This window comes from Marmota marmota, unplaced genomic scaffold (genome assembly GCF_001458135.2).
Source record: "Marmota marmota marmota unplaced genomic scaffold, marMar, whole genome shotgun sequence".
NCBI lineage: Eukaryota > Metazoa > Chordata > Mammalia > Rodentia > Sciuridae > Marmota > Marmota marmota.
Window position 1 is genome coordinate 237,866 of NW_026000051.1, and position 17,657 is coordinate 255,522.

Genomic DNA, 17,657 nt, shown 5'->3' on the forward strand with positions numbered 1-17,657 from the left:
GCAGTAGCACAGCTCTACCAAACTGATCCAGGAGCTGTGAGCCTGTGAAACTTCATATTGTTTGTAATCCCAGCGTCAGAGTCATTTTGTGAGCGAGTGCGTTGTCCTTCTAGACAGGATTGAGCAGCAGGCATAGGCACAGGCGATGCCAGCATGTCTAGTAGGATCTTTGCTGGGAGAGTGCAGTTTGTCCATTGCTGTGGAGGAACTGGGGTTTCAGTCAGTTTCTCCCACACCGAACAGTTTAAGCTAATTTCTGGATAATAGTTTTTTTTCTTTTTCACTCTTTAGTTATAAATCTGCTAAGCCTACATCCTGATTTCAAAAGGTTCTCATATGTTTGTTCCACAAACACTTGAATGTTTATTACGTGCCAAGCACAGTCCAAGACACTGGGGATAGAGAGGTGAGTAGGATAGTCCTTTCCTCAAGAAACATGTGCTGACCCGATCAGTGGAGAGTGTAATTATAAATCACAGGGAGGTTGAGTGTCATTATAAAGGTAGTTCAGCCTTGTGAGAGTGTTTTGGGGGATGGCTGGAGCAGAGGACAGAGATTAGGTCAGTGAGAGTCTTCCTGGGTCACACTGAGTAGATTGGAGTTTATCACGAGGCTGTATGTACAGAGCCATTGATGGATTTGAAAGCGGGTGTCTGTGTTCAGGTCTGCATTTGAGGAAAACATTGTGACATGTTCTTGGAGCAAGGTGGGAGGAAGCGTGCCTGTCTGTTTTGCACGTGTCAGTCTTGTGTCAATCTTGTTGATTTTCTTCTTAGGCCACGTGACAGAAATCTACCTTGTCCATCTCCATGCTAGTGTTTATGCCCTTTTTCATCGCCTTTATGGAATGTACCCTTGCAACTTTGTCTCCTTTCTGCGTTCACACTACAGTATGAAGGAAAACTTGGAGACTTTTGAAGAAGTGGTCAAGGTAACTTAATACTGTTCATTTATTTGATACTGAGTGCATTATTCAGAATGGGCTACATTTGTAACTTCTGTATAAATGGTAGAAGTTTTGAAAAGAAATTCAGCCTTCCTCCAAAACCCCCTCCCCATCCCTTAGAAGCCACTAATTTTCCATCTTTATGATGAAGACTTTCTATTCTGGACATGTCATAGAAATGGAATTATATAATGTGTGTACCTCTGTGCCTGGCTTCTGTTACTTAACATGTATGAAGACTCATCAATATTGTAACATGTATCAGCATTTCATTCCATTTTATTGTCAAAGAATATTCCATTGTGTGGACATGCTACAAAAATTCACTCCTATAATTTGTATACCCCATTTTTCTAGCCAATGATGGAGCATGTGCGAATTCACCCAGAATTAGTGACTGGATCCAAGGACCATGAACTGGACCCTCGAAGGTATAGAAACTAGTGACAGAATGTTTAAGAATCTCTTGAGATTGCTTCTGTTCTAAGAGATGTCCCATGGAGGTATTATTGAAGAATACAGATGTTTGACTCACAGAATCATTCTATCAATTGATTGAAAGAACTTTATACAGCTGGAACTTTATATGAGTTTAAAGCATATTCCTCACAGAAAGTAAGTAATTCCACTAGCAGAGTAGGGGAGGTTGCAGTGCAGGTGCCTGTCCCCAGGGCTCCTGGAAAGCTTAGCTCTTGGTGGTGCTGGTGACTGTGTAGGGCAGGTGGCTGAGAGCACGTGGGTTGAGAATGGCTATATTTCACACGTTGAGCCTTCCTGAGACCTTTTTCCATCTGGCGTAACCAGCTGTCTTCCACCCTCTGTGGGGCCCTGTAGGAGTTGCCAGGTTTGTTCTCTGCAGGTACTGAACCTACCTGCAAAGCTCCCGATTTGAGGATACCAGGCCTGGTGTAAGTGGAGCTCTGTTAACACTGAAAATGAGGGAAATGAAGGAAATGTGGTGTGCTGAGCTGAAAAAGCTCCTCGCTGGCAGCCTGGCTTGTGCTCCCCTGTTGGGGAAACTGAGCCACAGATATGGACTTTGGGGTCTCTTACTGAGATGAGAAACATGGCTTGTTTTCTGATCCTCCTACAGCAGGTCTCACCTCTCAACCAACCCTGCCTCTGTCACACCCTATCAGCTTAAAACAACTTACTGTGAGGTACGTTATATGTAGAGAAGTGCAGAAAATGTATATGCAAAATTTAATAATAACAGACATATACAGGTAGCCAGTACCCAGCTTTAAAAATAGAACTTTTCCAATATGTTAGGAGCCTATCATGAGACTCTCTTCCTCCCTGTTCCTTGTTGACCTTATTACTCTTGCTTTTATGTTAGTTATTCTCTCATTTTTGTCTTTATAGTTCTGTATATATTGTTTTGTTCTGTAAAGCTGATTAGGAAACCAATCCTAGCTAAGGAAGTCTTGTCACTATCAGGGGCAGGTCCCCAGGGACAAGGGCAGGAGCAGTGTCTGGTATTGGTCTGGCTTCACCATCCTTGGAAGAATAGCAGTGCCTTCAGGGACATCATTGCCACAAGGTCACAGGCCACAAGTGAGGCCTGGGAAGCTAAGAGCTACCTCAGAGCATCTAGCCAGGCCTTCAGTGGGTGCTGGCTGTTAGACATGCTGCTAAAACAAGGCGAAGGAAGGTGTCTACTTTCAACTCTCGGGAGTAGTTCAAAGCAGGATCCATCTATGGGGTAAAGTGAATGTCCTTTGCTGATATGGCAGAGGAGAGAGAGTGGAACTTCAGCAGCCTCTGAACTATTAGAAGACTAGTTATCTAGACCAGGGTCACCTGGTTGTGTCTCTTGGCTAAAAGGGTAGTGCAGGGCAGTGAGAACCGTGGTGAGGGCTGAGGATGTGTCTCAGTGGTAGAGTGCTTCCTTAGCATGCAGTGAAACCCCAAGTGGGATCCCCAACACTGCAAAAAACAAAGGGCCTTGGTGATGGCCTATAGTGTGCCCATCTCTTGGCGGTTTGTTCTGAACCAAGCTGGTTGTCCCCTGTGCCTGGTGCCTAACTATCAGCCTGTTTTCCTAGGGCTTGGCTTTGCCTTTCTCCAGAGCAGCACATCCGTGGCTTCTTTCTTGGTTTCCTTGGGTTCCGATGGAAAGTATTCTCTGGTGGCATTTGAGGAAGGATGCCATCGTTTGACTTGGTGGAGACACCCAGGCCAGAGTTGGTCTCCTTCAATGGTTGGAGGCAGTACCATTGCCTTCCTGCTGCCAAGCTTGCTGTGGAAATCCAAAGGCATTTCATTTCAGTGCTCTGTGCATGCTGTTTTTCTTCTGGGAGCTAGGAGATCACTGGCTTTTTGGCACAATGTGTGAAGGTTTTTCTATGATGCACGTTGGTGAAATTCTATTCTCATTGTCCAACCCAGAAGCTCTTTAAGCTCTAGGAAACTTTGTGTTTGGTTTCCTTTCCCTGATTGTCTTTCCTTCTAAAACTGCTGCTATGGAGATCAGGACCTCTTGGAGTGTTGCTCTGCTTTTCTTTTTTTTTTTCCTTTTTTTCTTTTTATTCCACTTCCTGTTGATTTCCTGTGTTTGGCTTGTAGTCCTACTCTTACAGCCGGCATTTCTACCACCACATTTGTACTAAGAGTTCTTTTTAGTTCTCAGAGGGCTTCTTTTTATAGTAGCCTACGTTTGTTTCATAGATGCAATCTCTTGCCTTCAAGAATGTTGACAGTATTTTTGTTTTGTTTTCCCTGAATAGTCTGTTCTCTGCATAGTCTTCTAAGCTGCTTTCTTTTTTGCTTTGTTTTGTTCTTTTTAAATCTTGGAGGTTTTCTGCAAGGATTTGGTGATCTGCTTATCTTTGGATAGGAACACTTAAAAAAAATTGTGCTCATGGAATGGAACTCGTTGACCTTGCACTTTGTTTTGTGTTGATCTGAGCACCTGGCAGAGATTTTGACAGCAGTACTATTGTTTTCCTTAAGCTGCTCAGATTTTTAGAAGAGTCTTCTGATCGCTGGGCTCATAGGGTCTGGCCACCACTGAGGGAAGCTGTTGGTGTGGAGGGACTTGATTGGCCTGGGCATTCAGGATGTGTGAGCTCACTTGGTCCACGTGTCTGGAATGTGATCATGCCCTCAACTTCTCTATAATACTTCACCCAGAAACTCCTTATTTTTATTCCCTCCAGAGAATAATCCAGATTTCTGGTGAGAAAATAGCCATTGCTTGTGAGTGTAGAATTGGGAAGGGACTTTAGGATGCTTGGTGCTCCTCTAGTGGCTCCAACTATGGCTGCCTAGGGTCCTCATCTGCTTGCCACTCATTAAGGCTGGGTGCCATAAGTTGTTCGGTATCTTAGAGTTTCGCAGTGTAAGTCAACTAACTGTATCTTCAAAGCATTGGTAGCTTAGCACCTGGCTTCCTTAGATTTGCTACCAGTTGCCACTTGCCTTCTGCTCTTGTTCAGACACTGTGGTGCTTTCTCCCTTCCCCCATCTACTTCCCTGTGGGTGTATATTTGAAAACAAATAATCTTTACTGTAGACAGTGGGCTTTGGAAGGTCCTACATCAGTCAGCCATGTTAACTTGGAAGGCAAACATCAGTCAGCCAAGTCAGTTAACTTGGAGGCTTCTTTAGCCAGCTCAGAGCGCCTTGCTCAACAGGTCCCGCAGGCCATCTGACTTTGGAAGAAAGGTTCTATGGGAAGACAGACCAACACAGAAAGGGGAGCTGGAAGTACTGGTGACACAGGGAGCAGACAGGGTGTCCTCTGTAACTTCAGAGAGAGAGTATTTGTGTACAGACATCGTAAATACCAAGGTGCTGCGGAAAAACACTATTTTGAGACCAAAGAAAGAGCCTTAAAAATGAAAAAGGATGGGCTGGGGCTGTAGCCAGTGGTAGAGCACCAGCCTTGCATGAGGCACTGGGTTCGATCCTCAGCACCACCTAAAAATAAATAAAGTGAAGGCCTTGTGTCCCTATACAACTAAAAAAAAAAAAAAAAGTTTTAAAATTGAAAAAAAAAATTAGAAGGATGGCCAAAGTAATACTTCAATAAAAGAATTAAAAGATGAAGTTGAGAATATCTCAGAAAGCTGAGCAAAGAGTAGAAATAGGTGTATCTCTGGAAGAAAGTTAGAATGGTGAGTGCAGGCCAGTATCAATAATAAGAGTTAAGAGAGGAGTGCTCGCTTCAGCAGCACATATACTAAAATTGGAATGATACAGAGAAGATTAGCATGGCCCCTGCGCAAGGATGACATGCAAATTCGTGAAGCGTTCCATATTTTTAGCTGCATATCATTACAGTAGAAATGATTACTGTGATGAGTTAATCAGAAAATCTATTAAAATCTCTATGACAAAAAAAAAAAGAGTTAAGAGAGGAGAAAACTTGGTAGAAGAAGAAATTGTAATAGAAATAATAATGTAGAAACATTCCTTAGAATTGAAGGACATGAGCTTCCAGATTGAAGGGGCTTACTTTGTGCACAGCCCCTTTAATGCAGAACAATTCCACCAATCTCAAGTTAGTGGAATTTCAAAATATTAGAGTATACACTTATCTAACATCTATGAGGCCCTTGGTTCAGGCCCCAGCACCAAACACAAAACAAAACAAAAGCCAGAAATAAACCTTTCTTAATAATAAACCTTTTTTCTGAAAGAAAAAGGCTAAAACATTTAAGTAAGATTGGAAATCAGAATGGTGTTAGCTTCTGAAACCCTTCAAAAGTAAGAGAAAAAGATTTTTTGATTTAGGATTCTATACCCTATCAGGGATGAGACATTTTTAGATAGGCAGGCGCAGGGACTTAAATTTCCTCCCATTTAGCCTCATTCAGCCCCAGGAGAATGTCTTCTACCAAACTGAGAGTAAAATCAAGGAAGAGGACAGTTGAGGAAACTTGAGGACCTGACTTGGGGGCATAGTCAAGACAAGTGTCAGGATGACAGCTGCACAATAGGTGAGGATGGTGACCCTGCAGACTGGGAGAAGGGCCTCCAAAAGGGAGTTCTGCTGGGGCCAACTAATCCTCATAGATATTTATATTTCATTATGAAAAAAATTACATTAGGGATTGTTTCAGAGCAGCTTGAATAAATTTAGGAAGAGTTCATGATAGAAATTCATCATAGATAGAATTCATCATAGAAAACTGAGGGAAAAAAAATAGAAAAAACTCAACTCCAGGCCAAACCAAATGAGAAAGTAATGTATCACAGTGGTCTTTTAGCCTGAGCTGCAAATAGTATTTATATTGTCTTAATAATTATTGAAATTGATTTTGGAAAAAAAAAATATTTTGAGAGCATTGGGAAGGAAGGAAGAGAGATACGGCAGTGACTTCAGTCTTCACCTGTAACAGGAAGTTAATAGATGAGGTCTAAAATTCATAAATCAAGAAAGGAGAAGCCAAGGGCATGTTCTAAGGAACTTGGAGGCGGGAGAATGGTTCAACTAATGAATTAGAAGCAGCAGCCAGAGTGGTTGTCAGCGTGGTGTGGGAGGAAACTTTAGGACTGTACCAACTCTTTAAAACTACCACATTTCATTGAGTCTAAGGTGTCACTGAATGTATGATGTACTTATATTTTAGGTAAATCTGAGAAAAAAAATGCCAAATAATACACACCTGATCAAATTATAGCATTTAATTTCAGAGATATTAAAGTATGAATAGTTCATTCTAGAATCAAGGAAATATAGTGATATATCACTTTAATTAAAATAAAACATTTAAATGTATTCCTTCTTTATTATGATTCTCATTTTCTTCTCTGAAATCAATCTTCTCATGTATACATATGCATCCTGACTCACTCTCTCAGTTAATCACCTTGCAGGCATGCTGAGGGTTCACGAAAGGGAGTCTATGACAGCAGAGTTCAGGCAGTGAGAGCCCGAGGAGCGCCCAAAGATCCAGCCCTGCGATGGGGAAAAGCTTGCTGCTCCGTAGGGAAGCGGCCTGGGTTCCTTATGTCCTGGACACTCTCATCTATGTTTAATACTACTTTTTCAACTTGTAAGATTTAAGGAGCATTCTGTAACCATAGTGTGGAGTACACGTGAGCCCACAGAGCGCTCTTAGTGTTGTTAGCTTCTTCCTGTAAATTTTGGGACAGAAAATGAGAATACCGGTTAGAGTTACTAAGTACTTGGAAACAACTGTTATCTAGATTTTTGCCTCGACCATGACCATAAATCAGGTCCCAGTTTCCTGGAGTCTGTGTCCCCCTCCTCCTATATTTTATCCTTGATTTCATAGAAGATATGTTGTCGTGCTCCCAGGGCCAGCTGAGAGCTACATGGGACATAAATTTGAGTCCTTGCCCATCTAAAAGTGTCTCATCCCTGATAGGCAACTTGGCTGGGTATAGATTTTCTAAATTATAAAGCAATGTTGTCTAAAAGAAAGAAAACTTATACTTGAGCAGTATTATATTTTAAATGTTCTCTTAATCATTAGGGCCCTTGTAGAACATCTGGCAAACACTGAAGATTTGAAAGAGAAAAATGAACATCATCTATAACTCCAGTTCTTTCTTATGTGCACTTTGCTGGGGATAGAACCCAGGGCCTTGAGAATGCTAGGCAAGCGCTCTATCACTGATCTATAGTCCAGCCTCTGGTTTTTAAAGTTCAAATACTTAATGCTATCAGATCTGTTTTAGGGCATGTCTTTGAATAGTTTTGTGTCCTTTTTTTCATTTAAGATTATATTCTGAGCATTGTGTCATTTAAAATTTGAAGACTTGATTCTTAAACTTTAGTATAGCTTATAATTTATAGAAAATAAAATTAATCAATTACATTTTAACAAAGGTCAGTCACAATGAAGTACAATTCCATGGCCCCAGAAACTCCTGTGTATTCTTACCCATCCCTGGCAACCTCTCATCTGTTAAGCCTGCTTTTCATGGTGGTATGCTAACATTTCTGCTTTATAATATAGTCCCTTGGTTGTCCTTTGGCTTATTTCCCTTTTTCAAGCTGTGTTGAACAAAGCTGTACATCTTGGTGTCTGCCTGCTTCTGTGAGACGAAGTACTAGAAGTGAAACTGTGGCTCCATAAACAGGAGTCTCAGACAGTTCTTGAAATGCCCTCTCTAGTGGGAGTATCTCTATACTGTGTTTCTGGCCCAGGGATGGGTGAGAAGAGGCCCCAGTCTTATGGGAGACCCCAGGACAGCCTCTGCTGTCCTGTGCTTTTCTGCTCTCCCTGTGCCTTGGCTGCCTTTGCCCCTGGTGACTGTTCTTCATGGTTTATTATTTTGAGGCTGTGCCTAGTCTTTAATGATGAAATTTTTCTTTGAAATTAGCTTCTGTTAACTTTATGTAACCATTTTAAATAGGGAAGATATGGGTTGTAAGATGGACAGCTAGAACTTGGTGTTCTTGCACTGCTTTGTACTTGAGCCAGCCTTGTTCTGCATCATCCTTTGCTAACCATAATCCCTGGCTGGCACTGAGCTGGCCCTCTTAAGTATTTGATGTAATTGAATGGAATACCATTTGTTTTATTTTGACTTTCATTACCTTTTCTAGGTGGAAGAAATTAGAAACTCACGATGTTGTGATAGAGTGTGCCAAAATCTCTCTGGACCCTACGGAAGCCTCATATGAAGATGGCTATGCTGTGTCTCACCAGCTCTCCGCTCACTTCCCTCATCGCTTTGCTGATGTCACCACCAGCCCTTATGTTGACACACAGAATAGCTATGGTAAAAAGGGATGTTAGGACTTACCTGCTTTGCAGCTTTCTCTCTAGAAAGCCTTATGTATCTTTTGTTCTTTTCTTAGAGTAACACTTACTTCACTTCCTAGGAACTTCTCCCCAAATGTTTTAAATTAGAGTTTACTTCCATTTTCTTCTAATTGGTTTCTCTTTCAAGTCCTTGATCTTCTTCCTGATAGTACTCCCACAAACTTGGTGGTGTGTCCTCAGCATTAACAAAGAAAGAGTTCAAGTGCCTGATTCTGAGTTCCACATAAGAAATCTCTCACTTTCCAGGCCCGTGGGGTGAGACCTGCGGGGCTGCAGCTCTGACACAGTGTGAATGAGTCTGGACAGCTGAGAGCTGGATTCCCATTGAACACCTGGGCTTGATGTGTAGGCTGCACTCACTGAAGCTGCCAGCCAGAGTGCCTCTTTGTTATCCTGACCAAGCGTCAGACCTCCCTGGACTTGCACTTCCATAGAGCATTTAAAGAATCTTTTAAATGCTCTTACTTTGTCCCCAAGGCTGTGGGGAAGCCCCTCAGACTTTTCAGATATGGAGCGTTGAGTATGATCAGATGGTCTAGAAGATTGTCATGTTTTATTGGAATGACCTGAGGCCTCTTCCTCCCCGTGTTCTTCTTTGGTTTTAGGGAGTGCTACTTCTACCCCGTGCTCCTCTTCTCGGCTGACGTTGCTCAGTACGCCCGGGCAGCTACCTCAGACTCTGAGTTCCCCGTCGACACGGCTGTTACCTGAGCCACCCCAAGTATGGTGTCAAGCAGTGTGCCTGTTTTTCCCCTGCCTTCTGGTGAAGCTGACCATTTTGGTCAGAATTTAGTGTGCAGTTGTCATGCTCTGCATTTCTGGAAACACATATAAAGACTCTTGACATAAGCAGAGAAGGTTACTGTTGTTACTTGGGCATTGCAGAGACTAAATATGCAAAATGTAATTTGTGTCCTGATAGAGCTTTAACAAGATGCTTTTCCCAGTGAGGTTAAATTTAAACCACACATGGGTTGTAAGCCTTGTGGTGGGACACAGTGTTCATTCACCATTGCTGACTGCTGTGTTTACTTCCCAGGCTACTCTTTGGAGCCCATCTATGATTTGTGGTATGACCACTCCTCCAACGTCTCCTGGAAATGTCCCACCTGATTTGTCACACCCTTACAGTAAAGTCTTTGGTACTACTGGTATGTATGTCTCTCTTGTATTTGATTGGTTGGTTTGGGCTTGCCTTTTGTGATAGAGGAGCTTTCTCTTAGATCTCATAGTGCGTTGGGGAATTTTTGCAATAGTAAATTTTTTGACATTAACACAAACTTCTAGGGCTTTCAGATTAAGTGAAGTGAAATTAAAGAGAGAGATCTGGATCCTAGGAAGTCAACTATAGTAGCTTCATTTGCAGCATTGGTTAGGCTGAGAAGAAAAAAACAGTTTTCTAATAGTTGGGCTCAATGTTGGCGTGTATTTTGCCCTTGTCTCTGAGCAGGTGGAAAAGGAACTCCTCTGGGAACTCCAGCAACCTCTCCTCCTCCAGCCCTACCCTGTCATTCAGATGACTATGTGCACATTTCACCCCCCCAGGCCACAGCTACACAACCCAGGAAGGTGCGTGCCAGCTTGTCCTCTGTCCCTCTGCCCAAACACAGTGACTCGGTTGTAAGCCTTGTTTTGTGAAGCCTAATTATGCCAGACAGAATTCCAACCCAGAGTGTGGTGGGTCTGAGCCCTGGGATCCTGAAGCCCTTCTTGGGAACTGAGTGGGTCCAGCCTGCTTTCATGTTAATACTAGCTGTTCTTTGCCCTCCCTGCTGTGTGTGTTTGTATGATAGCACAAAAACAATGGTGGGTGAAGTGGTGGCCACTTGGCACAAATCGAAGCAGGTTCCAAGCTGCCTAGTAGGCATTATTGTTTAAAAACAGGAAAGAAAAAAATAAAAAAACTTATGAATATTCTACATTAAGCAGTAAAAGTTACTAATTTTAGTGAATCTGGGCCTTGAGAATATATACGTTTAATATTCTTTGCAACAAAATAGGAAATATGTGCAAAGCATGTTTATGGCACACAGAGGACACTGGTGGCTTTGGGCCCTTGTGCAGTTGCTCCAGTTGGAGCTGCCCAAGCAGCTTTTCCTGAGGAGCACGAGCTTTATTAGAAAGAATGGGTGACTGACAAGCTGATTCAGACTTGAATATTTGGCAGGCAGTTTCCTAAACAATGAACCAAGTCTGTCACTTCAAGAAAAACCACTGACATTTATGTTTGCCAGTGATAAAATTAACTTTCAAGGGAAAAATTAAGCTGTGAAACTATATCTGCCATCATGACTTTCCCAAGACTTCTGTGATGAGATCAGAAAGTCTTGGGAAGCTTCATTAAAGTTTTTGATTCCTGGGCTGGGGATGTGGCTCAAGTGGTAGCGCGCTTGCCTGGCGTGCGTGCGGCCTGGGTTCGATCCTCAGCACCACGTACAAACAAAGATGTTATGTCTGCCAAAAACTAAAAAATAAATATTAAAATTCTCAAAAAAAAAAAAAAAAAAAACTCCTTTAAAAAAAAAAAAAAAAAAGTTTTTGATTCCTTAATATTATACAGTAAGGGGCTGGGGTTGTGGCTCAGGGGTAGTGCACTTGCCTAGCATGCGTGATGCACTGGGTTCGATTCTCAGCACCACGTACACATAAATAAAGGTCCATCAATGATTAAAAAAGATTTTTAAAAATATATATATACAATGAAGTGTTTTAGCACTTGGAAGAGTCGATAACTTGTTTTCTAAGTGTCCAGCCTATGATGTTGCAGAATCATACATAGGTAAAAGTGCTTTCAGAATACAAGGTAGACCAGTGGATTTTGACACAGTATGAAAAGCTAACTTCAGATTTCACATTGTAACTATAAAAACTAACACTTTCCAGATTTTAGTGTAGTAAGGTGATTATTGACAACTATATGACAAATCTGTAATATGTGTTTATTGTTTGCAGCTATATATCTATGGGGCACCAGATTTTTTTCATGTACTTCAGCCAAAAATAATATTCTGCAGCAGATTTAATGCAGAAGTAGATACAAGAATCTAGCTGTCTTTCATTAAGCTAGATAATAGAGATTGCAAAAATGTAAAGTAGTTCTACTCTTGTTACTAAATTTATTGCTGTTTTGGGAAATTTTGTTATTTTTCAAACAAATATATTATAGATATGTTTGTTTTTTAATACTGGAGATTGAACCAGAAGGGCTTAACCACTGACCCACGTTCCCAGTCGTTTTTTATTTTAATTACTCAGCCGCTTAAGGCCTCGCCAAGTTGCCCAGGCTGGCCTTAAACTTGCGATCTTCCATTCTTGGCCTCCTGTGTTACTGGGATTACATGTGTGTGTGTTACCACACCCAACTAGATTAGTTATGTTTAAGTTAATAACATTTTAAAAAATTTCTCAGTTTCAATTTAATACAGTGACAGTTGGTGGATTTAACAATGTAAACAGAAGCTCTTGGAATTCTGTATTTTTAAGAATATAAAAATAGATTGAAACCAAACTGTTTGAGAACCACTGGGCTAAACCTTAAACACCCTTCAGTGTGCTGGAGCATGTGTGCTGCATTTTCCCTGTATGATTAAATGATGCTGATTTTTTTAGGAGGAGAAAACAGATTCTTCAAGGCCGTGTCTGCACAGACAGCACCATCTTCCAAATGACAGAGGATTAGGTAAAATTCCCTGGGTAATGATAGACCTTGCTTCTTTCTTTGGATTGGTTTATATATGTTTAAAAGCAAAGTTAGGTAGAAACATTGACATTCTGGAACAGCAGAGAGCGCTGAAGCCTGGAGAATAAGACAGTAGTGAATTCCAAAAGCCAGTCTGTTAGAGTCAAAAAAGCATTTAAGCAATTGCCCTGAAATGCCACTGAGGGTTTTGAGCTAGTCACACTGCGTGGTTTTAATCTGTTCCCAGGGACATTAAGACCTGAGGGTTGTGTTTTCTGTGGGGTTATTTTTAGTACCTTTAATTAGATGATTTAGAATACCTCAGCCTTCGGTAGCTCCAGGAGAGGCTCACCCCCAGCCTCCTCAGGTCTGCAGTCATATTATGGTGTAGTCCAGGCAGCTTTGCACTTGCAGGGATTCGTGTGGATCGTTGACTGGAGTTTTCTCTGGTTCTTTTCAGAAGAACTACCTGGCAACAAAGGTTCTGTTACTCTAAGTGATCTTCCAGGGTTTTTAGGTGATCTGGCCTCTGAGGAAGACAGTATTGAAAAAGACAAGGAAGAAGGTAACGTATGTGGAATTGCTGTGAGATGATGGAACTCAGCCCTCCTTCTGCCACAGAAGGGGATCTAGAGTCAACACTCACTGGCTTGTTTGGTTTTTCTTCTTCTGGGGTAAAAGGTGGGTGCTTTATTCTAGGACCTATGCTAAGTAAAGCCATGCATGCCACTTTTTATGCCCCTTTGTGTGGTACTAGACAGCCCCTCTGGGTGGCTCTGGCACTGAACTGCATGGACTGGCCCCAGTTGAGTGTTTACCAGAGCTTCCCTTGTTTCCTGCCCTCCTTCAGCTGCAATATCTGAAGAACTTTCTGAGATCGCTACCGTGGAAGCCGAGCCCATGGTTCCTCGAGGGGGCTTTGACTCTCCCTTCTACCGAGACAGTCTACCAGGTTCTCAGCGGAAGACACATTCAGCAGCCTCTGGGACTCAGGGATCTGGCATGAACCCTGAGCCTTTACACTCCTCTCTGGACAAGCTTGGGCCCGACACACCAAAGCAAGCCTTTACTCCCATAGACCTGCCCCGCAGTGGTGCCAACACCAGCCCCGCTGGGGACAGGGAGCGCCAGACTTCTCTGGAGACCAGTATCCTCACTCCCAGCCCTTGCAAAATTCCTCCTAGGAGGGGAGTGGGCTTTGGAAGTGGGCAGCCTCCCCCATATGATCATCTCTTTGAGGTGGCCTTGCCAAAGACTGCCTGTCATTTTGTCAGCAAAAAGACCGAGGAGCTGTTAAAGAAAGCAAAAGGAAACCCTGAAGAAGACTATGTGCCCTCTACCTCCCCAATGGAAGTACTGGATAGGTTGATACAGCAGGGAGCAGATGCACACGGCAGGGAGCTCAGCAAGTAAGTTGAAAGTGCCAGCAGGTTAGAGACACAGGAAGCACCAGGGAGGGGGGAGTCACACTTCCCTGCCATTGGAGGCAGCTGCATTACTGTGTCCACCAGATCTTCCAGGCTCTTGCCTTCTCCAGGTGTGCCTTCTCCACCTCACAAGTGTTTTTATATATGGGCCATTTTGTGCCAATCTTCTGTGAGGATACTCAAATACTTTCACATTTGCTGTCTGAAAATTTGAGGTTAAAAATGAGGTTGTGGTATCTCAAAAAATGTAGGTCTATATGTTGCAGTTCTTCCCTCTCTAATTGCAGATTATTGTTTTTTCTGTTTGGGTAGCACAGTTCATTAGATAGGGAAAACACAAGTTCAGATGGCCTGCTGCCTGCCCGCCAGAGGCACACCAGGGTTCTTAGAAAGAAATCTGCAAGGCTGCCTCCGTCTTTCTTCCATTACCCGCCTCAGAGGATGTCTGGGAAAGGGATAAGGGAATAACCTGTCCAGAGTTGGAATCCTCTGCCATTTTTAAACAGGTTCTTGGGGAATGTTATTTTTTATCTTTCTTTTGGGTAATATCCTAAAGGGGAATTCAATGGGAATTGTAAATTTTTTTAAGGTTTTTTTTTTTTGGTGCTGGGAATTAAATCCAGGGGTGCTTAACCATTGAGCCACATCCCCAGCCCTTTTTTATATTTTATTTAGAGACAGGGTCTCACTGAGTTGCTTAGGGCTCCCTGAGTTTCTGAGGCTGGCTTTGAACTCAAAATCCCTCCTGCCTCAGCCTCAGCCTCGAGCTTCTGGGATTACAGGCATGTGCCACTGCTCCAAGTAGGATTGTAATCTTAAACTTTCTCTCTAAATGACATTTGGTTAATAGGCTCAGAGAACTGAGCTGCTTTTTTCTTGAACTTGGGCAATGGTAGCTTCTCAGAGGAAAACTACTCACATATATCTCCATGGAGAGGAATGAAAGTAGCCTCCAGGTTCTGTTGCCTAGTGTGCTGGGAGAGGTGACCTAAGGTGGACCCCACACCTGAGCAGAGGAGCCAAGTCAGAGTTGGGCTCCGCTCCTTAGACCTGGTACTGCCAGCAGCTGCCTGCCCATTCCATCTGCTGAGCCCTCTCCAACCCCTTACAGACTTGCTGCTTAAGACTTTCTTAGGCCATTGTAGATTCTCACCACAAGGAAGTGATCTAACCTTGCTGCAGTTAAATTGCAGATATGTATTTTCTGTTAGATAAGTAACTTGGTTATTCCAAAATTTTCTTCCTAGGTCGTCCTTACCCAGCAAGTCTGTCGATTGGACCCACTTTGGAGGTAAAGTTATTACTTTAGCATGACATCCAGCCCCCTTGGTTCCTGCTTTCTTGTCACCTGTGAAGGAGGTGCCTTTTAGGAGCCATCTCCCCTTGGTACTGCTTCAGCCAGCCTCTCTGCTTGGCAAAAGAGAATCTCAAGTGTTCCCAAGTCAGTATTTCCTGCTTTTGAAAAGTGGCAAATACCATGTCCTTGGGAATAGAAGTGCAAAAAGTGCCTCAGGCCAGGCTTTGCTAAGAAGGCCCAAGTGAAGTGAATGGTGGTGGTGGTGGGGGGGTTCTCCAGGGGAGAGCACAGCAGGGAAGGAGTGCCCTGCAGAGAGGGAGGTGGAAACATCTTCATGTGATCTGATCCCTTTTTTGGGGAAAAGAAAGCTCTCAAAGATACCCCTCCAGCAAGTACAGCCTTTGCATTTCTTTCTAGGGGGGACAGGTGGAAAATACTTTGCCGCTTTCTTAAGAGTGGCTATTACTGAGGACCAGGTGGTCACTGCAGAATGCTTTGTCTTTGAGAGAAGCCTGTTTCTGAGCTAACCCACCTTGGAGGGGCTTGATGGAGCCAGGTGTAAAAGGCCACTTCCCTCTGCTTTAAAACCAGGTTCTCCTCCTTCAGATGAGATCCGCACCCTCCGAGACCAGTTGCTATTACTGCACAACCAGTTACTCTACGAGCGCTTTAAGAGGCAGCAGCATGCTCTCCGCAACAGGAGGCTGCTGCGCAAGGTGATCAGAGCTGCCGCTCTGGAGGAACACAATGCTGCCATGGTGAGAAGGCGGGACTGGGGCTAGGGGTGCCACCAGCAGCCGCCAAGTTGTCTTCAGAGTCCTCAGTCCCAGCCCTGTCACTGGGAAGGCTGGGGCCAGGTCCCTTAGTCTCTGAGGTTCAGTCATGAATGGCTAGATCTCAGAATTCCCTCAAGTTTTCAGAATTCATGGCGACAAGTGACTTCTTGTGTTTGCTCGTAGTTGGTAATTGGCTATGGTAATATAAGGGGTCAAATGGTTATTTCTTCAGATGTGAAACCAATCCCCCTTCAGCTGTCTGATGTGGGTGTAAAGCCAGTGAGACCTGGAGTTTGAGGGTTGGGTCTGCCAGTTACCACCTTAGAGAAGTACTTGGGCCTCTTGAAGCCTTGCTACATGTATGCGTTCCATAACTAAGAAATAATAGTAGCTGCATCTACTTTTTTAAGTTGTGATGGTTAAAAGAAATTTCAGTAAGTGCCTTCCTTGTGTTGGGCACACTCATGTGTAAGTGCCAGGTAAGTGTTCAGCACTTTAGTGAATTTAGTACTGTGCGTTAGAGGTCTTAGGCCATCATTGGTTGTTCAGACCTGTTTGTGGGAAGTTTGTGTCGATGTGGATCCCTGGGAAAAATTTCTTAAGCAACTTACAATCCATTTGCTAATGTGAAATTTGAAAAATCTTCACCTAAAGCCAAGTATGGCAGTAGTGGACCCTCAGACTCTTAAGTCTGCTATTACAGATCCAGAGTAGGCACAGCGTGTTTGCAGCCTGTGTTAAACTCGAGAAGTGCTGCCCGGGTTGGACGGCAGTTAAAATGATGACATCTCTTATCTCTGCTAGAAAGATCAGTTGAAGTTACAAGAGAAAGACATCCAGATATGGAAGATGAGTCTGCAGAAAGAACAAGACAGATACAGTCAGCTTCAGGAACAGCGTGACACTGTGGTAACCCAGCTCCACAGTCAGATCAGACAGCTGCAACATGACCGAGAAGAATTCTACAACCAGAGCCAGGAGTTGCAGGTATAAACTGAAACACCAGCAAAGTCAACATAACTAGAGGTTGGTGGAAGTGTTTCTTGATTGTTGTTACCTGGTTCAGCTTAATGGAGATGGATGCTTTGCTCTCTGGAGTCATGACAGATAGATTTCATATCAGGTAGCTCTTACTGAGGGCAGAGGTTCCCTTCCTTAGTGTCCTGATCCTCTAGCCCAAAGAAACACTTGTCAGGACCACTCATTAAGCAGTGCTAACCAACTCAGTGAGTATTGATGGCCTAATGATTTAAGAGCTGTGTGAAAATAATATACATGCATTTTAAAGTGTTGTAAATTTCTGTTTTAAATAACTAATTACAAAGGTCATGTCCGCTTCTTGGCACCACGCAGCATCTGGACCTTGGAATCTGAGGGGGCAGTGACATCTCATCTCCTGTTTCTTTTCTTTTCTTTTTTTTTTTTTTTTTAAAGATAGAGTGAGAGAGGGAGGGAGAGAGAGAGAGAGAGAGAGAGAGAATTTTTAATATTTTTCAGTTTTCGGCGGACACAACATCTTTGTTTGTATGTGGTGCTGAGGATCGAACCCGGGTCGCACGCATGCCAGGCGAGCACGCTACCGCTTGAGCCACATCCCCAGCCCTCATCTCCTGTTTCATGTTGTTTCTGAGGGTGCTTTTTATTACAGCAACCACCAAAAGCCCAGCTTTGCAGAGACAAGGCATCATCTGTAGGGGATAGCACCATCTGAGGCTCAAGTGTTGACCACCTCCAGCTAGTTAGTACTTCACACAATGTCCCACAGATGTCACTGCATTTCCCTC

General features: G+C 43.2%; 1 protein-coding gene and 1 non-coding gene across 8 annotated transcripts in view; both read left to right on the forward strand.

Annotated features, from left to right (window-relative positions):
- Positions 1 to 17,657, forward strand: part of Tsc1 (TSC complex subunit 1) — a 55,601-nt gene that overhangs the window by 27,773 nt on the left and 10,171 nt on the right. For all 7 annotated transcript variants that reach the window (XM_048812819.1, XM_015497393.2, XM_015497392.2 and 4 more), the window contains 12 exons: positions 777 to 931; positions 1,304 to 1,377; positions 8,475 to 8,650; positions 9,300 to 9,415; positions 9,734 to 9,845; positions 10,145 to 10,263; positions 12,304 to 12,373; positions 12,834 to 12,938; positions 13,224 to 13,782; positions 15,048 to 15,091; positions 15,689 to 15,855; positions 16,678 to 16,860. In XM_048812819.1, coding sequence (XP_048668776.1) covers positions 777 to 931; positions 1,304 to 1,377; positions 8,475 to 8,650; positions 9,300 to 9,415; positions 9,734 to 9,845; positions 10,145 to 10,263; positions 12,304 to 12,373; positions 12,834 to 12,938; positions 13,224 to 13,782; positions 15,048 to 15,091; positions 15,689 to 15,855; positions 16,678 to 16,860 — 1,880 coding nt within the window. The remainder of the gene's footprint in view (positions 1 to 776; positions 932 to 1,303; positions 1,378 to 8,474; positions 8,651 to 9,299; positions 9,416 to 9,733; positions 9,846 to 10,144; positions 10,264 to 12,303; positions 12,374 to 12,833; positions 12,939 to 13,223; positions 13,783 to 15,047; positions 15,092 to 15,688; positions 15,856 to 16,677; positions 16,861 to 17,657) is intronic.
- LOC125619674 lies at positions 5,109 to 5,215 on the forward strand. The gene has a single exon (XR_007351216.1). It is a non-coding gene; the product is annotated as a U6 spliceosomal RNA (small nuclear RNA).